This window comes from Cryptotermes secundus, unplaced genomic scaffold (assembly GCF_002891405.2).
Source record: "Cryptotermes secundus unplaced genomic scaffold, Csec_1.0 scaffold1939, whole genome shotgun sequence".
Classification (NCBI taxonomy): Eukaryota; Metazoa; Arthropoda; class Insecta; order Blattodea; family Kalotermitidae; genus Cryptotermes; species Cryptotermes secundus.
In genome coordinates, this window is record NW_019731611.1 from 1 (window position 1) to 22511 (window position 22511).

Sequence of the window (22511 nt, forward strand, 5' to 3'; positions counted from 1 at the left end):
AACAATCCTAGCAAGTGTTGTGCTTTTACACGTCGACATATTGTATCAGCGTTCACGCAACAAACATAACTGTGTACATCTTAAACAACGACAGTGTTTTCATGATTGTACTATGTGCCTCTGATGATGGTTTTATTAAACCGAAACATGTAAGGCAGAAGTGATAAAGAAGTGACCTATAAATTGTTACACTCGACGGACTTTCTATTGACTCTGTGCGTCTTACTCAAGTAACGGGAGCCAATTTCATTTTCAAATTTCTTGTCACAGAAGCAGTATTAAACCGCATAATACATCACTGCAGGTCGTGGTGCAAGAGCCGAGAAACCCCACATTCCTTCTCAAAACACCAACAAATTCATACTGAACCTCTTTACTCAAAACTCATTACAACTGACTGCCAGGCAACTGCTGTACAGACAAGACACCTTTAGTCCCGATATTGTAGCGTTGCTAGTGAGCACCGTTGCTCCATGTCTAATTTGCTGCTATCTGTGAATCATTCTCATTAACGCATATAATTACACAGGTTCCAAGGCTCTGTAATGTGTAGAGAGGAGTTCTTATCCCGGGGACTTGCCAGCCTGGCTCGGGCAGGAGTATCCTTATGCTACAATCACTTCCACCACTTCAGACTTAATTAAGCACAGGGGCAGCTTTACAAGTGTCACTGGTTTTGGAACCACGATCTAAGAGGCAATGAAGGAGGTTGACAGGCAGAAAGGCCTCTGCTAGTGAACTGTAGAGCAGTTATGGTGATAAGTGGGGATGCTCAGACGCAAACAGTAATTTTCTTCTTGTGTTGCATCCCGTTGTGTGTCATTCAAAGTAGTACATTTGTATCCGTCAACACAACAATTCAAGTCAAAGTAATGACAGAGGGGCCAAAACAGAAGCAAACTCCGTGGTTTTAGTCCGCAAGCGAACTATACCGACCGAACGACCGCCGTTTGTCAGCAAAGTTAGTTCTGACAGGTAGTGGGTCTGAAACAGGGCCCACTCAGCCTGGTGAGGATAATTGAGGAGCTATTTCAAGAAAATAGCGGCTCCGGTCTAGAAAATCGAAATTAACGCCGTGGGTATCAGTGTGTAGACCACGCGACACCCTCTATCCGCTAAAGTTGTCACTAATAACAGAGTTTACTTACATTAATATTAAACACGAAATATTTCGACCACTATTGGGCCATCATCGGATGCATCTCTGTGTACTTAGGTGCTGGATTTTTGTTGAATATGGATCCATATTTTTTCTTCATCTTTGACTATATGATTATGTAAATATTGCTTAGTAGTAAACCTCTTGTTTCTTTTCTCTTCGGCTCTAAGCTGTATTGGTATGGAATTAAATGAAATATAAGTTAGTTAAAATTAACTAAGATTTAAGTGAAAAGATTTTTGCTACTACAGTTCAGTGTGCATGGGTTCTCATTAAATTGCCAAGTTACATATTTAGGAATAAATAGTTCAAGATGACTGTGAATGCCTATTTGACCACATTAGCGGTACACTGGCAATCCCTGTTTAATTTTGCTTTTATATTGCGGGTATGACGTAGTTGGGGGCCAGGTTGTGATGCTATGGGTCTGTTACGACGCACATTCATTCGTACGTGCTATATATTTATTTATACCTTATCGCAGTGTTACGCAACCCGTGTGCCGTCACAAGGTGGAAGGTGTGACGCGAACTTTTACCTATTGTAAGAAATTAATTGTAGAATTTAATTATTTTTATTTTATCCCCTTACCGTGTTTCATAGGCTTGTATTTTATTCTCAGCCACTGCACTGATTAAATAAGATGCTTTTTTATTCTTTATTACATGTCGTGATTTTTTATGTACGAGTGCAGTAATGTTGTATTTTGAGAAATTAAACGTCAATTATTTACTCACAGTTGTTGTTATATCATAGATTTCATTATGGATTTATTTTTATTTTTCTTGTATCCACTCGGCTTTTTTGATAAACTTTCCGCGTGTTCTGTGTACGTGCTTTCCCTAAGGGTTTCCCTGTCTTTTATAACGTTATTTTGGTTATCACGAGGAAAAGTGTTAACGCGAATATTTGAACTTAATGCGAAGGTACGTGCATTTTTGACTGTTGATGGGCATGAGTACGCGGATTAATTTGCAGATGATGAATGGGTATGTAAGTTGGCATATATTTCCGATATTTTCATACACTTGAATGATCTGAACAGAATGATGCAAGGTAGGAACGAATAGAAACTAATACGGATGAGGTACAAGGATTTGCAAATAAGCTGAATTTGTGGTAAACTAGATGCTGTTTTAAAAAACATCGAGCTTCGGATGGTTGATATAATGTTGTTCATGTTGGTGAATGCACGCTCACACTCTGCAGTTGAAATAATAATAGTATTTGCAGCTTCAATCAACGACTTTATTTCGTCAAGATACATGTCGTCACCATTCATTATACGCATGTAATGTTCATGGAATCCATGAACTGAAGTTTTCTTACACACCATAAATGACTCAGCGAGTTCCCTAATCTCTTTATCAGCAAAACATGGATCTTGACATTTTACCCACTTAGCCTTATCCATTATTTTCAAGTTGTCCAGTAACTGACTGTATTTGTCCCTGTTTGACCATGTTGTGTTACTACTTCCAGTCGATTCGTGTGAAGCTCTAGTGGTGAACATTCGGGTGTTTATATTGTCACTTAATTTCTGAAAGAATTGTTGTTCACTAATCTTCTGCACTTTTCCATCTTCTAAGCTAACTCCTTTAAATTCTAATTTATCAGCAGCCGTTAGAACTTCAGAATAATATTCACCTGGATTATTTGCCATGGACTGAAAGACGTGATATTTAACAAGAACTAAATGCTGTGCTTCAGGCAATGTGATTTTCTTTTCTTGTAATTTTAAAGACAGGTGTTCAAGTTCTGTTAAAGCATCGAACAAAAGTCCCATAATTAGAACAAAGTGTTCGTCTCTTAGTTTTCTTTTCAATCCAGAATATTGAGCTCTCTCCCTTCCCGTGTGTTTTGGGTCTACAGACGCATTGTGAAAATGCTTATAAAGAGCAGGGTAATTATTCCATATGGCTCTCACAGACCGCTCACTAGATAACCAACGTGTCGTTCCTAACACTCGTCCTATGGTATTTAATCTCATACTCAGTTGTGCAGCAACAGTTTCTAATTCAGATTTGTTCTTTGGAGACGCGCTGTAAACGGAATAGAGTTTATCAAAAAATGATTGCATGTGGCACACTGTTGACATTTCCCGTACTGTATCATTCACCGCTATTTCTAATCGATGATTACTACAATGCCAAACAATCAATTAAGGATACATTTGGAGCAAAAGTTGTGCAACAACTGCATGCTTTCCAAGTAAATGAGAGGTCCCATCACAAGTAAATGAATTCCTTTTTCGTGATAAAAAGTCACTGTGAAATCCGTTACTCTTGATATTGTTGAGAAAGGCGTCCCTGATCGTTGCAGCTGTAGTATTTTCTAATTCCACTATATCAAAAAAATAACTACTCGCATCCATGGAATCAGGCAGTTTGCAACGTAAACAGATTAAAAGAGCTTCTTTTTTACTTCGAGTAGAAGTCTCATCGATCATGAAACCTATCTTAAGATCATCATCAATAATATATTTAACAAGTTTCTTTCTCATTTCATCTGCTATATGATCACAAATATCCGTGCACGCATGATTAGAATGCAAAGTACGCCCCATATCTCAACCATTTAGTTCTTGTAAATCAATCAAAGCTGCTAAATCTGTCATGGGACGGTTCACTTTCGCTATTTGATAAGCTGTCCTAAATATGCGACAAGTTGTAACGTATTGTTTTTCTTGTGTTTTAACATTCAGACATTCAATTGTTTCTTTCTTAGCAAGGCATAAAATGTCACTGGCTTTAACATGAGCTGCCGATAGTTTATGACAAGACAGTTTCTTCCTAACCGGCTGTTGTTTCTTCACTTTGTTTCAACATATTCCTTGGCCCTACCTTCACACCACTCACTAGATAATTTCAAACCTTGTGTTTTTGCAGGCCCTAGAGTTCCCACTGATTTACATGTTGTACAGCCTAGCCCTTGTTTACTAATTGTCAACCACTCGTATATTTTCAATTTTTCTAGCCATTGATCTTGTGTCCAGTAATTAGGGAAATAATTAACGTCATTTTCATGCACCTGATTTTGAGTCACGCTGTTATCTATTGCAGCTGTATTCACACATATGGTGGTTTCGTCTTCGTTGCAGTGGATGGAACTTACAATTGTTTCACTTTTACTTACAGTTGTACAGGGTTCATTACTGCCGCTTTCACTTAACTTGGGTTTCTTACCGCGAATTATCCATGTCTCCATTTTCATCGATAAATAAAAACTGATGTTGAACTAAAATAACATTTCCTACAGTTTCTGTCATTGAAGCAAGGATCAACCCAAGGACCACCCCCACAAAAATTTCTGGCTAATTTCCCATTGGTTGGAATAGAATAAAATATGTGTGTCCCTACGGCTGGGACGTGTCATCAACAATAAACTTTTGTGATTACTTACTGTAAACGTCTGACCCATCGCTTAAATGGGATGGGTTCTCACATTATTCTACAAGTTTATATATGTATTACCGGATGTGAGAATACAGCCTGTACCCGTCATAACTGTATTTGTAGTTTGCCGACTAAACACCAAATTTATATCTGTCCAATGAAGTAGGAGGGAGTAGGAAATGTGTACCTCATTTTCTGCCAAGATATTGTGTTTTCATTTTCAATAAAATAACTAAGAATTCATACGTGACATCAACAATAGAAAAACTTAAAATTTTGTTGTGAGCAACAGTTCTGTTGGAGACAGGCAACCTCCGCATTGGGATGGGATGGGATCCAAGGCAAGAGAAGGACAAGATGTTTCCGACATTGTATAATTTATTATCGGTCTTAAGAATACGAAAATTAATCTTTCCTTAAGTAAATACAGATTCAAGTTGCCTTTGTTTCTCTTAAGGACATCATTAGTGGTTCACATACTCGACCATTAGTGACCCTGTTAACAGCCAGTAATCAGACAACAATATTATGGAAGTGCATGGAAGATGCTCTGATAGAAGTATGAAATGATGATATTTTATCAAGTGATGTGAAAGTATTGGGCGAATCTCTGAGTGTCCAAAGCAGTGCTACATTAAAGAAAAATATGAGCATAATAACAATTACAACAAGGGCATATATCCCTTTTTTAATTTGGTTGCTGCATTGTAGTGATGTTCAATTCTTTCTTCAGTGCTTCAGCGCCCTTACACTGGCCAAGAACGTGCTCTGCTTCAAGTTTGAGAGCGTCCCTCTCTCCCTTTAAGGATTTCATACGCCTTGCTTGGCGTTTCGCTTCTGTTATAAGTAGGTCCCTATCGTCCTCCAGTCCTGCTGCTTTCTCACACTGGCCTCGAAGTTGTTCTGCTTCAAGCTCGATAGCGTCCTTCTCTTCCTTCATGGCTTTCATACACCTTGCTTGGAGTTTCGCTTCGTTATAAGATGGTCCCTATCATCCTCCAGTCCTGCTGCTTTCTTACACTGGCCTCGAACTTGTTCTGCTTCAAGTTTGAGAGCGTCCATCTCTTCCTCTATGGCTTTCGTATACAATTCTTGGCGTTTGGCTTCTGATATTATCTTCCTTCAGTGCTGCATCGACCTTACACGGGCCTCGACGGAATGGCGGAAAGCACGATAAACCTCTGAATGAAGACTCCTGAGGTAGAATGCAATCTCTCTGAATCCTGAAGTCCACAGACTTCAGACTCCAAGTGAAATCCATTCCTCCAAAAAGTGCCATTGGCTTAGTTTGAAAATTAGGAGGTTCCCAAAATTTGGGAATTTCCAATTATATTCCTTTGCTATGTCAGTCCTGTACTACAATCAGGTGTCGCGCAAGTAGGGAAAGACAGGAGTAGCTGCGATCTGGTCTGCAATGGGAAGAGATGAGTTGTTACCCCTGATTCCTAAGAGCCTGGCTCATGCAGAGCAGGAAGATCCTTACGCTACAATCACTTACACCAATTCAGACTTAATTACCTTCAGATCACTGAACACAACAGAGACTCTAATAGTTACATTTATTTGGAGTTTTCACTTGTAATACTTTTAGCAAAGTGACGTAGTTGCGTTTTTGTGTCGGACTTGGCCGTAAGTTGAATGAAGATTTCTGAGGTAGAATGGACTCTCTCTGAATTTTGAGGTCCACACACCACAGACCCCAAGAGAAATCCACTCCTCCAACAAGTGCCATTGGTTTAGTTTGAAAACGAAGAGGTTCCCTAAATTTGTGAATTTCCAATCATATTGCTTTGCTATGTGAATCTGGCAGCTGCTGACTTGACGCTAAGGTTGAAAGAGACTTGATGCATTACGATCAGGAGATGACGCTCCGGCCCTCCCACTTCTTAGTTATAGCTGTTCCAAGCTGTCAGCTCTCAAATTCTCAAAGACTTTACGACTCTGCTAAAACTGCCATAATTCCAGGAAATGTACCAGGTCCTGTCAACATAGCAAAACTTGAACTATATCACTTCTGCGTTGCAGGACAACTTCGAGGCCAGTCTTAGGATGCCGCAGCACTGAAGGCAGGTACGCAACGTCGTATATTAAACGCAAAACGCCAAGCAATGTAAACGAAATCCATAGAGGAAGATAGGGACGCTCACAAGCTAAAAGCAGAACAACTTCGAGGCCAGTGGAAGAAAGCAGCAGGACTGGAGGATGATAGGGACCATCTTACAACAGAAGCGAAACGCCAAACAAGGTGTATGATGCCATGAAGGAAGAAAGTGACGCTCTCAAGCTTGAAGAAGAACAACTTGTAGGCCAGTGTAAGGATGGCGTAACACTGAAGGAAGATAGGCACCGTCGTACATCAGAAGCCAAACGCCAAGCAGTGCATATGAAAGCCATAGAGGATGAGAGGGACGCTCTCATGCTTGAAGCAGAACAATTTCGAGGCCAGTGTTAGGACGCCGCAGCACTGAAGGGAGATAGGTACCGTCGTATATCAGAAGCGAAAAGCCAGGCATTGTATACGAAAGCATAGAGGAAGAAAGGGAAGCTCTCAAGCTTGAAGCAGAACAACTTCGAGGCCAGTGTAAGAAAGCAGAAGGACTGGAGGATGATAGGGACCATCTTATAACAGAAGCGAAACTCCAAGCAAGGTGTGTGAAAGCCATAAACGAAGAGAAGGACGCTCTCGAGCTTGAAGCAGAACAACTTCGAGGCCAGTGTGGGAAAGCAGCAGGACTGGAGGACGATAGGGACCTTCTTATAACAGAAGCGAAACGAAAAGCAAGGCGTGTGAAAGCAATAAATGAAGTGAGGGAAGCTCCCAATTTTGAAACAGAACAACTTCTAGGCCAGTGTAAGGAAGCAGCTGTCATCTGTCAAGACGACAGGTCCACAGTCTCTTTCAAAACAATTCCTCCACTTAATGCGATCTACAGCTTTCTCCTTCAAATGACAGTATCCTCTTCTGTCCCCAAGGTCATCCAGCATCTTCTTACGTCTTCTTCCTCGTCTTCTTGTCACTTTTATCCGCCCATCTATCTTTCCTTCGATAGCTTCTTTTAGAAGGCAGTTTCTGCGTAAAACATGACCAATCCAATTAGCCTTCCGTTTTCTTATTTCATGTAGGATATTCCTCTGCTCACTGACTCTAATTAACACTTCTTCATTTCTCACATAATCGGTCCAACTGATCTTCTCCATTCTTCTCCAACACCACATTTCGAAACTTTCCAGATGTTTCTGATCTACTGCCCTAAGTGTCCATGTTTCAGCCCCATACAGAGCTATGCTCCAAATGTAGCATTTCACTAGTTTCTTCCTCAAATTTAAGTCCAATTTGCTGGTAAAAAGATTCTTCTTCTTGCTAAATGCAGCTTTTGCCATGGCAATCCTGGATTTAATTTCACAAGTACACCTTCCATCATCTGTTAACAAGCTACCCAAATATTTAAAACATTTCACATTCTCCACTTGTTTTTGGTCTATCTTTATTGTGACTGGGGTTGGTTGTCTCGAAATTTTCATTACTTTTGTTTTCTCCACATTCATTTCCATGCCATAGCACCTTCCAATTTCAATTAGTCTATCAATCATGCCCTGTAGCACAGTTTCTTCCTTAGCCATTAACACAAGGTCATCTGCATATTTCACAGTTTGAATAATTTGCCCTCCTACTTTGAAGTCACCGAGCCCATCCAGAGCTTCCTTGGTAAGGCATTCGCTGTACAAGTTGAACAGAATTGGTGATAAACAGCATCCTTGTCGAACTCCTCTTCCAATCTGCACACTTCCTGTCTCCCCCCTGTCCAGTCGTACTCTAACTTTCTGATCCATGTACAATTTGCTAATCAATCTTCTTTCATGCCAATCGATACCTGTTTCTTTCAGGATCTGCATTAATTTGGTCCAGTTTACCCGGTCAAATGCCTTCTGCCAGTCTATGAAGCAAACACACAGTTCTTCATCTATCTCCAAAGTTCGTTCCGCTATAATTCTCATCATCCCAATTGCATCCCTGGTTCCTTTTCCTCTTCTAAATCCAAACTGATCTTCTCCAAGTACATCCTCTATTTTCCTTTCAATTCTTCTTTTAAGTATCTTTGCTATTATCTTTGCTGTATGTGCAATAAGACTTATTGTGCGATGGTCGCTGCATTTTGTAGCTTTTGTCTTTTTCTTTAAGGCAATCATTGTAACTTCTGTAAAGTCCTTGGGCCACTCTCCACTTTCATATATGGTGTTCATTAGTTTTGTCAGTGTTTTCAAACCACCTTCTCCCAGTAACTTGAGCACATCTCCAGGTACATCATCATCTCCTGTAGCCTTTCCCTTCCTCATTTCCTTGATAGCTTTTTCCACCTCACTTTGTAAAATATATGGTCCTTTCTCGTCTGTATCTACTTCTTCTTCCGGTTCAACTTCTAAGGTTTCTGGCCGATTAGGTCGATCATATAGTTCTGAAATATAATTTTCCCAAATTTTCAGCACTTGCCTCTGATCTACTATTCTATTCCCCTGGGAGTCTTCGATGCCAACATTTTGAATCCCATGATTCTCTTTCCATCCTAGTTCTTTTGTCTTCATGTACATCAAATCATAACGGCCTGTTCTTTGAAATTCCATAATCTCATTACATATCTTCTCAAGATATTCCTTTTTGGCCCTGTCCGTGGCTCTTTTCAATTCATTCCTCAGTCTCCTGTATTTCCTCCTGCCTTCTTCATTGTTGACATTCTTCCATTTCCTTCGCTCCTCCATTTTACTCATCATCTCCTGTGTAACCCATGGTTTTCTTGCTATCTTCTCAACTTTACCTACCAAATCACTGATAGTATCTAACATGCATTCTTTTATATCGTTCCACTGCGCTTCAGCATTTCCGCTTTCACCTTCAATTGCACCGAGTTTCTCTTCTAGAGTCTCTTGCACGCTTTGTCTTTGAGCATATAACTTCTCCAAATCCCATCTGGGTCTGCGCTTTCGAAATCCTATAATTTTCTTCAACCTGGTTCGGAACTTGGCAACCAGCAAGTTGTGGTCAGAGTCAATGTCTGCCCCAGGAAGCGTCTTCACATCCTTCACACTGTTTCTGAATCGATGTTTCACAAGGATGTAGTCCAGCTGATGCCTCTTCCAATCCCCAGGTGCCTTCCATGTGTAAATTCTTCTCTTTGGCTTCTTGAACCAAGTGTTGGTAACAATCAATCCATTTCGTTCACAAAAGTCAATAAGCATTTGACCTCTGTGATTCCGTCTTCCTAGTCCATGTGATCCAACAATATTCTGATATGGTTCATCTCCAACAATGCTGTTCCAGTCTCCCAATATGATGCTGTTTGTGTCTCCTCTTCCATCTTCCTGAAGAATTTCTTCAATTGTGTCATACACCTTTTCCACTTCATCATCTTCATACTCTGATGTTGGCATGTACACTTGTATAATCAGTATATCTACCGGTTCCGCCTTTAACTTCAGAGCAATAATTCTGTCATTACAAGCAATCTTCTTAACAACACTCCTCACTACACTTTTATGCACCACTATTGCCACACCTCTTTCAGCCCGTTCACCTCCGGAATAATACACTGTATAATCACCGCTTCTTATTTCACCTTGTCCTTTCCACCGCACTTCGCTGACACCTAGAACAGACACTTCATTCTTCTGCATTTCCGTTTTCAAATTCTCCAATTTTCCTGCTTGATTCAAGGTCCTGACATTCCATGTTCCAATCTTGTATCCATGCTGTTTCTTCTGATCTTCGCACTTTTTCTTGTTGTAACGCCTGCATGACATTTCCTCTAGAAACACTCCCCCCCGGAGATCCGATTGGGGGAGTAGTTTACCTCCGGATTGTTTTGCCTCCAGAGGAAACATCTCGCATATATGGTATCTCTGTTTTTGGAAAGAGACTATCCAGGAAAAGTGATAATGTGGTAGTTTTTCCATTTGCTTTCCACATCGCAGTACAGCAGCCGTTCAAACCACTCTGGTCACGCTCTCAAGCTTGAAGCAGAACAACTTCTAGGCCAGTGTAAGGGCGCTGAAGCACTGAAGAAAGAATTGAACATCACTGCAATGCAATTAAAAAAAGTGATAATTGCTCTTGTTGTAATTGTTATTATGCTCATATTTTTCTTTAATGTAGCACTGCTTTGGACACCGAGAGATTCGCCCAATACGTTCACATCACTGGATAAAATGACATCTTTTCATAATTCTATCAGAGCAACTTCCATGCACTTCCATAATAGTGTTGTCTGTTTACTGGCTGGTAACAGGGTCGCTAATGGGTGAGTATGTGAACCACTAATGATGCCCTTTAACACATATAATTATACATGTTCGAGGCTCTGTAATGGGTAGAGATGAGTTCTTATCCCAGGGCCTCTCTTTCTTCAGTGCTGCGGCGTCCTTACACTAGCCTCGAAGTTGTTCTCCTTCAAGCTTGTGTAACCGTTCATTCTAATTGATGCACCTTTTGTATTAATTAAATCTATATTAAGATAAGTTTACAAAAAGAAAGAGTTCCGGCAGATAGCCAACTCTTACACTCAGTAGGGACATAGTTCTAATTTTACTATGTGGACAGGAAGTGACATCTGGTAGTTTCCTGGAATTCTGACAGTTTCAGCAAAGTCGGAAAGTCTTCGAGAATTTGATAGCTGACAGCTCGGAACAGGGATAACTTAAAATTTGGACTGCCGGAGCCTCATACCCTGATCGTAATGCATCAAGGAGCTGTCAATTTTAGCGTCAGGTCAGCATCAGTCAGAATCACATACCAAAGAAACATGATTGGGAATTCAAAATTTAGGGAACGTCCTAGTTTGAAAACTTAACGAGTGGCTAAAGTGGAAGAGTGAATTTCTCCTGGAGTCTGTGGTTCGTGAACTTCAGGATTCAGAGAGAGTTCATTCCACCTCGAGACTTCTTCAACCAACTTTCAGCGAAATTAGTGTCAAATTTACAACTACGTTCTTTCAGAAGAGAAAATATTACGTGTTAAATACTATTAACTGTAAACATTAGTTTCCGTTGATTTCAGTGAACGGAAGTGAATTAAATTATTACTATGTACAACAGTCTTAAGAGCTGTGTGTCATTGTAGTGAAAGATCCTTCCTGCTCTGAACGAGCCAGACCCGTATAAGTCACCGGGATATGAACTGAGCTCTACCAATTACAGACCAGAACCCTGATACTCCCGTCTTTCAATACCTGCGAGACACTTAATTGTAGTACCGAAACCGAACTCTCGCCTACCAGCACCAACTTCCAAATTCTTCCTCCCTTCCCACCTAACTTCTCGACATCCACGAGAAGAGTGAGGACGTTGATAAGTGGAGCACAACGTAGGATGAAAGAGGACAGTAACAAAGTGGCAAACCACGTAAAGGGGACAACGAACTGAGTGGCCAGACTTGAGATCGACAATCTCTTCCTCTATGACTTTCGTATACATTGCTTGGCATTTGGCTTCCAATATAAGACGGTGCCTATCTTCCTTCAGTGCTTCGGCGTCCTTACACTGGCCCCGAAGTTGTTCTGCTTCAAGCTTAAGAGCGTCCTTCTCCTTTTCTGTGGCTTTCATATACAATGCTTGGCGTATGACTTCTATTATACGACGGTGCGTATCTTCCTTCAGACCTTCGGCGTCATTAGCCCGGCCTCGAAGTTCTTCTGCTTCAAGTTTGAAAGCGCCTTCTCTTCCTCTATGGCTTTCGTATACACTGCTTGGCGTTTGACTTCTAATATACAACGTTTCCTATCTTCCTTAATGCTTCGGCGTCCTTAGACTGGCCCCAAAGTTATTCTGCTTCAAACTTAAAAGCGTCCTTCTCTTCTTCTATGGCTTTCGTACACACTGATTGGCGTTTCACTTCTAATATACGACGTTGCGTAATTTCCTTCAGTGCTTCGACGTCCTTAGACTGGCCTCGAAGTTGTTCTGCTTCAAGTTTGAGAGCGTCCTCTCTTCTTCTATGGCTTACGTATACACTGCTTGGAGTTTGACTTCTAATATACGACGATTCCTTTCTTCCGTCGGTGCTTCGGCGTCCTTAGACTGGCCTCGAAGTTGTTCTGCTTCAAGTTTGAGAGCGTCTATCTCTTCCTCTATGGCTTTCGTATACACTGCTTGGAGTTTGACTTCTAATATACGACGGTTCATTTCTTCCTTCAGTGCTTCGGCGTCCTTACACTGGCCCCGAAGTTGATCTGCTTCAAGCTTAAGAGTGTCCTTCTCTTCCTCTATGGCTTTCGTACACACTGCTTGGCGTTTGATTTCTAATATACGACGGTACCAATCTTCCTTCAGTTCTTCGGAGCCCTTAGACTGGCCTGGAATATGTTCTGCTTCAAACTTGAGAGCGTCCTTCTCTTCCTCTATTGGTTTCGTATACACGGCTTGGCGTTTTACTTCATATATACGACGGTGCCTATCTTTCTTCAGACCTTCGGCGTCCTTAGACTGGCCTCGAAGTTGTTCTGCTTCAAGTTTGAGAGCGTCTTCTAATCCTCTATCGCTTTCGTATACACTGCTTGGCGTTTTACTTCTAATATACGACTGTTCCTATTTCCTTAGTGCTTCTGCGTCCTTAGACTGGCCACGAAAGTTGTTCTGCTTCAAGCTTAAGAGCGTCCTTCTCTTCCTCTATGGCTTTCGTATACACTGCTTGGCCTTTGACTTCAAATATACGACGGTGTGTATCTTCCTTCAGTGCTTCGGCGTCCTTAGACTGGCCTCGAAGTTGTTCTGCTTCAAGTTTGAGAGCGTCTCTCTCTTCCTCTATGGCTTTCGTATACACTGCTTGGCATTTGACTTATAATAAACAACGGTTCCTATCTTCCTTCAGTGCTTCGACGTCCTTAGACTGGCCCCGAAGTTGTTCTACTTCAAGCTTAAGAGCGTCCTTCTCTTCCACTGTGGCTTTCGTATACACTGCTTGGCGTTCGACTTCTAATATACGACGGTGCGTATCTTCCTTCAGTGCTTCGGCGTCCTTAGACTGGCCTCGAAGTTGTTCTGCTTCAAGTTTGAGAGCGTCTCTCTCTTACTCTATGGCTTTCGTATACACTGCTTGGCGTTTGACTTCTAATATTCGAAGGTTCCTTTCTTCCTTCAGTGCTTCGGCGTCATTAGACTGGCCCCGAAGTTTTTCTGCTTTAAGCTTAAGAGCGTCATTCTCTTCCTCTATGTCTTTATTATACACTGCTTGGTGTTTGACTTCTAATATACGACGGTGCCTATCTTCCTTCAGTGCTTCGGCGTCCTTAGACTGGCCCCGAAGTTGTTCTGCTTCAAGCTTGAGAGCGTCCCTCTCTTCCTCTATGGCTTCCGTATACACTGCTTGGCGTTAGACTTTTAATATACGACGGTGCCTATCTTCCTTCAGTTCTTCGACGTCCTTAGACTGGCCCCAAAGTTGTTCTGCTTCAAGCTTGAGAGCGTCCCTCTCTTCCTCTATGGCTTTCGTATACACTGCTTGGCGGTTGGCTTCTAATATACGACGGTGCCTATCTTCCTTCATTGCTGCGACTTCCTTACAATGGCCTGGAATTTGTTTTGCTTCAAGCTTGAGAGCGTCCTTCTCTTCCTCTATGGCTTTCGTATACAATACTTGGCGTTTGGCTTCTAATATACGACGGTGCCTATCTTCCTTCAGTGCTGCGGCGTCCTTACGCTGGCCTCGAAATTGTTCCGCTTCAAGTTTTAATGCGTCCCTCTCTGTCTCTGTATCAATTAGATCGTTCTCGTGTTGTGTATCTTGAAGGGTGTAACTCGGGATCTATTGGGTGAATTGGGCAAAAGCGTTAATTTATATATCTTAGTAAAGGGCAAAATACAAAAAAAAATGTAAAGTATAAAAATCTCTATTTCAATTTACATTATATTAATTAAAAGAAGTCATCTGTTTTTTTATATATATATATCTTGAAGAGTAATTTCTCTGTGTAAGTTTGTTCTTCAGTGGTGCAACCGACCCGGTGTTGCGCCGCAATTTTTAAACTGAAAATCAAAAGACATTGCCTACACGTTTCGAGGCTTGCGAAAAGCGTTTTAAAGCAATCGAGTAAAGATGACAACAGATGATCTAGGGATCTAGGTTAAGAATGTTGATGATCAGCATTTATGTGTGATCGCATTATTAGGAAGCTCCGCTAACTGGGCCACTGCAGTATAATAATATTATCAAATTCGCAGCGATGATGTACCACGGACCCGCCCTCCAGTAAAGAGATTAGCCAATGGATACGTTCCACCCCGAAATGTAGAACAAAGGAAGTGGTTAACTTCCCTCTTTCGCCAACTGCAGCGCCAGCAAAATTAGTGTACAAAAATGGAAAGGAAACTAAATAGGGATCTGATCTAAACGTAATAACGAGTTGTCAGCCGGAGCTATTCGATATGGGTCTTACAAATGGTGGAGTCTAGCCTGCGTCTCCTATCACAAGTAAGTCACGTTTACTCATACTAGCCATGGTGTTAAACTTTATGGTTGTTGGTAAGGCTTTGTTTGTTAAATGTGAAAGCAATGTCCAGTGTGCCCAGCGAGCCCTTAGTGTAGAATAATAGAAATCATGTAACAAGTAACAGCTAAGGATGCTAGTGTAGTAAATATGGTAGACGTTAGATAGTGTGTTATGACTACTGATTTTTGCGATAAATATATATAGGCTTTCAGTATGTATAACTTTAGGGGCAGAATATTTTAAGGGTGAAACATTATAATAAGATAGTGTAAAATTATGTAATGAGTAGTAGGGAATGGAGAGTGGGAAAAGGTTCACATTTAACAATTAATACTTGGATATTCTCATGAGCCGAAATAGGCGAAAGAGAGATAGAGAGAGAGACCCACAGACTTACACCTGAGAAGGGGAGATTATGATGAAACGATAGCTTGACGACGTATAGAAATGCTGTAGTTCCGGCTGAAATATTGTAATATTGTAAATAGAATCAAATTAAAGGTGAATAGACCAGTGTATCTAGGGTAGGACAGAGATCGTATCGAGTAATAATAATGTTACAGTGACAGTCTCGAGCCATCTGCTCTAAGCGAGAGATTAGAATGTATATCAGAACAATTAACGCAACGATACCATGTGTAAACCGACAGACGTCGGCATTCTTTTATTGTAAATAGTGTAAATAGACAAGTGTAGATAGGATAGGTTGTACAGAGAGTTATAATTCACCCTCACAAACTCAAACTTTCCCCGACCGATCCCGAGGATCCTAGTTCAAGCGAAGCCAGAACTAACCCAGGCAGTCGACGGCAGCCGAGTGCAGCGAACATCTTAACTGAAAGGGTGGCGATGGACTAAATTAGTAATATTTTCTCACCACTCATAAGAGGTAATAAATGGCGGCAGCTGTATGCAACGAAGGAAGTCCAGAACCAGAAGAATACTAGCTGATGGTAATCTAGGATTATTGTGTTAGCCCCTTACGGCGTAACAAATGGTGATAGTGGCTGGATACCTTCACGCCCCCTGTCACCACGGCATAATACCCGGAATTAACATATTGTAACGTATTTAGTTACTGTTTACGCCGTAAAGATTGTTAATTGGTTTATTTAACAACCTAAAAATCTCGGCTACAATTGTTTATAACACAGTTGCGGGTTTCACAATTTATAACCCTATTCGCAAATCAATTCACTCTGTTTTCAGTAGTCTACACGTATTCACAATACGGGAGCTATATCAGTGTCACTGCGTCCCACACTCCCAGTTATTACTCGGTTATCACGAACTATCACTGTTGGCTTGAGAACTTGCGACCTAACTCGTAACTATCTCGTAAGTTCGAGAACCGGAGAACTATCTTCAACCGCTGATACACTTTAACTGTCTTCGTAGGCAGTGTAGCTCTCTTATAAACCCCCAGCAGGGCGACGAAAATACTGCCACGTAATAGACACCACTGTTGCTACCGTCGTCTCTCGCAACCACTGTTTATCCGCGTTGCATAGCGACCAGTGTGCTAGAACTCGGCTCACTTCGGCTCCGCTCGGCACGTCACCGCCGGCGGGGGGNGGGGGGGGGGGGGAGTTCTGACTCACCAGCTACGTCACAGTGGCCAGAGCCGCCACATCGCTGTTGGCGGGGTGGGAGGGCGTCCATTGCGCAACATGTCACAATATCATGTTGAATAATAAATGACGCATTGGAAAAGATTTGTAAATAAGCGATTGTGGTGCAATCGAGGCACTGGACCACTATTTTCCAGAAGGCAATGACGGAAAGCACGATAAACCTCGAAATAACCAATCTGAACTGAATAACCCCCGCACATAAGTCTAGAGTGTTGCCGTTGTGTCGGTATAGTCTGTAAAATTTCGTTAATAAGGGACCCTATTCTCATTAACTTCAGAAGTTCCCAGAGGACAGCTGCATGTATAGGGGAGTGATACTAACACCACACCGGTGCCTAAATCATATTTTCTAAATTATGAGAAGTCACATGATCTGAACTGCCAGATATGTTAGACACGAATTATTTCAGAGCTACACCAGTTGCAGCCCAGTGCTCAAGCGAGAAGTGTTGTGTCTCGCGTTTGAATAAAGAAATTAGGTACGGTTATGTTATCTGTGGTCTTCTGAGATAAGATATCATTTTGAGTGAAACATTTGGCGCCAAGAACCATACCCAATTACGTAGGGCAACGTTGCTTAACACGAGGGCAATTCCTAATATGAGGTACTACTGTTATCTTTTCTGTAAGGTTCTGCCGTTGGGTGGCGTGCAGTTGGTTTTGTAGCTGATGCACAGTCACGCCACTTTAGAGAAGTAGTGGACTGCCAACTAGGTTTTATTCTAGTCACTAGATTTAATGCGTTCTTGTGTGCGATAGACTTTGTTTGTCTGCTACCCCATTCCTTGATGCAACTGATTTCAAGTAACTATCATTTTGATTGTATGCAATATCGATAATGAAATTTCTGACACTTCATGCATGCAAGTTTGTAAAGTGATATAAACACAGGTCGTGGCTGAAATTCAACATGGCAAGGTTCCTATAATGGGGTACTCTCCTTTCTCCAATTATGGGATACCGAAGTCACGGAGAGATATTTATATGAATTCGAATTTCGATGTAACGCCGTAGTGCAGGGGGGCGTGGAGGTACCCCTCCTTGCCACCACAGGTTATGCTGTAAGGAGTTAAAACAATAATCCTAGCTTATGAAGAGTCCAACATACGACCATGCCAATCACCAAACACATTCAGATACTGCAAGCAACCATTTGTTGCAGTTGTTGCAGGCTTGAGCAGTTGGTAAAAGGGAATTTGTAAAAAAATGTAGTTGGCTTATGCAGTATGTGTGTGAGCAGACGGTTACCTAGTGAAACATTATGTTACTGTGCAGCATGTATGAAGACATGTTTTCAGTAAAATACATTGAAAGCCCCTATTTAGTGCAAAGTTACTTCACATGACATTTTTACTCAGCCGTCTTTCAGGCCTGCTGTTCGTGGGCATATCACTTGGATGTTTTGAATATGGCTAGTTTTTCCCTGTATAGTAATAGAAAACACATCCGATATAGTCATAAGCACACACTAGGGCATACTGGTGTCGCACTTAAGCCCATGTAACTAGGAAAGCATATGTTAAGACAGTGCATGGTGTATAACATTTAAATAAACTCACTACACCAATCTTGGGAAATATACATATATAATATTACTGAGGGAGGTGGGGTTGTATTTACAGTTAAGCCAGAGAGAAAATCTGCCATGGACTCAGGAAACTTTCACAGTTATAACTGACAGATTTGAAGAGGAATATTTCATGTGTCATGTTTATATTCCATGACCTGAATTTGAGCTATCCGGCATACGTATTTGTACCATGACATTGCAATTCATTGTAGCTATACTTTGCTTTGAAAATTGAAGTCAATTTTAATACACATACATACATACATATATTTCACATTTCACAAATTCAAAATACAATGGACATGAAACTGGTCACAAGCATAACAAACAAACAAACAAACAGACAATACAAAGCTAAACAAATTCTGTAACTAATTATTTACTGTATGCTCCAAAAGTTCAATAATATCCTTTTGTGGTTGTGTTGCAGTGTACATTAAAAATAGTGATACTTTTATAGGTAAAGTTATCCCTGTGAGGACCTAATTAAGCACTATACCCTGAAGGCATATGGGGAAGTAGATGTCTGGATTCACGTTTCCTTGACTTTCGCACTGGGGGAAAACAGTGGAAGTGCATTATTTAGTGTTTATAAACATGTTATATGGAACCGATGTTGAATGGCTTTTATACAGAAAGTGTGAGAAACACTATTTGCCCTGTGTATTTCATAACCCTTAAAGTAGCTAGACAGAAAGCGCCGATTGAATGGGTAGGCGAGCAGTAATCTGGAAAGGATTAGGAAGGAAGCAGCAGTGGCCCAAATGAGCTACAATCCCAGAATTTGCCTGGAGGGACAGAAAAAGAAAACAGAAACCATGGCAGGATATCTGATTCCCTGGTTAAGATTTGAGTTGACAACCTGAGACCACAGGTTATGAGCGTTACAGCTATGTCAACCCATTTAGCTCCTGTATGGAAATATTTGAGAAAAAGTTTGTAGGTGATGTAGACGAGGTTGGAAATTTCTTTTCCCAGCACACTGCATTGCTTACTCTTATGGCAGATGTGATTAAATATCAGGCATACATATATTTAGTAAATATGTTCATTCTTAATTTTCAAACCTCAGACATAATATTTTGTCCAAAACTCACATAGCGTTGCTGTGCTTATGATGTATGTATTTACAATCCTGAGGTCCAAGATTTATAACTGAAAAATACAACAGGAAAAGCTCTGGAGCTGGGCCTGGCCCTGAAATTTGGCATGGTGCAAAACCATAAATATACATCAATTAAGGACTGTTTGTAAGTCAACAGTTATAAAAATACAATATCAACGTCAGACTTAAAGGTTATAGTTGTCAGACTTAATGCATAAAATATCTGTACTTAAGTAACATGCTTCCAGAAAATAAAGTAAGTGTAATAATCATAATAGGAACTGGATGCTCAGTTGGTACAGTGACTGGGCTACGGGCTGGATGGCTGTGGAGTTAGTGTTTAGTTCCTGACATGTGCGAGAGTTTTTTTCTTTTCTGGAAGGTCGAGACTGGCTCTGAGGCCTACCCATCATCCTATGCAGTGGGTATCCGGTGGTAAAGCAGCCAGGGCATGAAGCTGACCACTCACTTCCATCTAAAGCCAAGGTTAAGAGTAGTGGGGCTATACTTTCACTCCCCCGTATGTCTTCATGGTGTGGTCCTTAATTAGTTAAAGCCCAGGGATATCTTTGCCTTTCAATAATCACGATAGAGAGTAGGATAAGCGATCTATGCAATAAAGTGAGTGCTCTTTTTTATTAATGAGCCTGAAATTTGAAGAAAAACTGATTAGGATTTCAGTGAACAGTGCAGCAGATTGTCTTACACATTCTGTCCTTAAGATGGAGAGGAATTAAACCTTTAATTTCATTGATATTTTTGCACATAACAGAGTAAGGTTGCTGACACACAGAGGTTCGGGAGAGCAAGTCGTAATGAAAGCGATTGACTTGGGGAAACATTCAGGTGCGCAAAGTAGTGTACACAAAGAAGTGTTCATCCACAGGATGCTGAACCGTCCGAATATCGTCCGGTTTTACGGACACCGCCAAGAAGGACCCCTCGAGTACATCTTCCTTGAGTTTGTGTCAGGAGGAGACCTCTTTGATCGCATAGCTGGTGAGGATTGTTCACAATCAGCAATTAAAAGAATCATTCATAATGGAGTTGGTCAAACTGGCATACATCAGTAACCTGGATGTAACATTTTTTTCACATGATCTGTTACACACAAGAATGATTGAATGTTTGGAATCTGTAATTTATTATGTTTAGGATGCTAAAGTAAATACTGTATTGACTTTTCATGGATCTTCCTTCTTTGGTTGGTTTCTTCTGCTGTCTTTGTGAGGGAGGAAATGGGGAAAATGATTTCCTGTGTACAGTGTATTCTCATTTAGCTGTGCATGGGTTGTCTGGTTTGTCTTATCCATGCACGTGCTAGGTGTATTGGCAGACAACTTCGTAGAGCACGTGTTGCTCATCCCTTCTGTATGTGTGAAACAGCTATAGAACAGGTGGACAGATTTACATTAATTTCAATATTCGAGAGTTTTGCAGAAAGGAAGTTGTCAAGCTATTTCAGCTCACCATTAGTTCAGGCAGTTTTAATGAGCACTTTACATGAAGACCTGCAGGTGTCTGTGTATCCTATGAAATATTTTTTGGGGGCGAAATGTTTTGACCAGAAGTAGTAGAGAAAAATTAAACGTACTCAGCGTTCAGTTTGCCTTTTCTATAAATTTTAACAATTTTCCATTGGACTGCTTGTGTATCCATTTCCAGATTTAGAGGAATCCTTTGATTGTTTGTGTTTATTTGTTGTTTGCGCGCCCTTTCCCTTCCATTCCCACGGATAATTAGGAGTAAAATGTTTCACTGAAGAGTTTGTTAGGCTGCACTCTTGTCTACTTTCACAGGACATGGGAAAGAAATGGAAGATGCAGTAGTCTTCAAGAGTTATAAAAAATAATATGGGGATTGATAGAACTGTCAGTATTTTAACTGGCTCGTTGAACAATTGATATAGTTGGTTTTCCTGTTATTGCTGGCATGGATGATAAGCCGCATTATACCAGTGCAATTTTACTGACACTTGTCCGTTCGCATCGCAGAGTTGCTCCTCTGAATATCAGGCAAGTATAGATGGCATGCATGTTTAGTTTTATTGCTTTTTTGTAGCCATGGGATTTCTGACATCTGTGGAAGCATTCCAGAACTAACATTTCTTTGTCTGAAGTAAAGGATATTGTGTACATCATACACAACATACCTCGTTAGCAAGATTTGACAGACGTGATTGATAAAAGAAACAATTTTGGGTCAAAAGTTTTGAATGCTGTCACTTGCAGGCCTCAAGGTGTTCAAGGAATGCTGGTGTAATCTTAATTTCTCTCCCCCCACCACTGCATTTGTAATTCTTAGTAATTCTAGTTAGTCTGCTTTTCTTGTAGCAAGTAGTGAGTGTGTAAGATAGCACTTCGCTCTTTACAAAAAGTAACCAAACTTTCATTTGTATTTTCCAGAACCTGATCGTGGCATAACAAACCCAGCAGGTCAGAGATATTTCAATGAGATACTTTCAGGAGTGGTGAGTGAAGTCTATCTTTCTCTAATATGGTATGCTGCGGATAGGAATTTGTATATCTAAGATTCTAAAGTGTTCTGATTATGGTGTATAACTGGTGATTACTGGGTTTTTGGACTTTACCCATCATCTGGTACTGTGAAGAGCACATTTCAGAAAGTCGATCTGTTTCTGTCCTCAGGTTAGGGGTGGGAAACACTTAACTTGCTTGGGTCTGTTAGAAAGAGCTGAGCTTAATCAGTAGATAAAACACTGTTCTAGTACTGGATGTTGGACAAAGTTCAAAACCCCAGTAATCCCAAGACTTGTTTATCTGTAGTATTATCATTACAAAATGCATTCACGCATATTAAACCTTGTGTAATTAAATTTTAAAACTTAGAAATATTTGCTTTTAGAAAATGCACACCTTAAGGAAAATTATCATTCAGAATTATGAGGCTACAGCATGTAGTATTGTTTATTCCTGCATGTGCCAAAGTGTCATTCGTAAGGATCTTACAAACGAATGAATGAATGAACATTTGTTGATTGTGAATCTGTATAGCAGTCAGCGTAACATTGTATCCCAGGTTGTAGTTCACAAATTTAGTAAATCCATTGTGTTCACAGTCTACACCTATCGCTTGGGGCTTTCAAAAGCATGGTTCGTAGATGGGCACCAGTGTTTCAGAGGAACTTGCTGTCTCCATCTTCAGTGTAAAAGAGG

The 22511-nt window shown here is 40.8% G+C and overlaps 1 protein-coding gene across 1 annotated transcript; it reads right to left on the reverse strand.

Annotated features, from left to right (window-relative positions):
• Positions 1-12540: 12540 nt before the first annotated feature.
• Positions 12541-16688, reverse strand: LOC111867317 (paramyosin-like). The gene is made up of 4 exons (XM_023857061.1): positions 16628-16688; positions 13972-14286; positions 13611-13887; positions 12541-13090 (listed from the first exon to the last, which is right to left on the reverse strand). The coding sequence occupies exons 1-4, from the start codon at positions 16686-16688 to the stop codon at positions 12541-12543; spliced, it is 1203 nt and encodes a 400-aa protein (XP_023712829.1).
• Between the last annotated feature and the right edge of the window lie 5823 nt (positions 16689-22511).

Coding starts and splice junctions, on each gene's coding strand:
- LOC111867317 (XM_023857061.1), bottom strand. CDS start 16,688: ATGGACGCCCTCCCACCCCGCCAACAGCGATGTGGCGGCTCTGGCCAC. Junction 14,287..16,627: donor TGGCCACTGTGACGTAGCTG/GTGAGTCAGAAC, acceptor TAATTGATACAG/AGACAGAGAGGGACGCATTA. Junction 13,888..13,971: donor TGAAGCAGAACAACTTTGGG/GCCAGTCTAAGG, acceptor TGTATACGGAAG/CCATAGAGGAAGAGAGGGAC.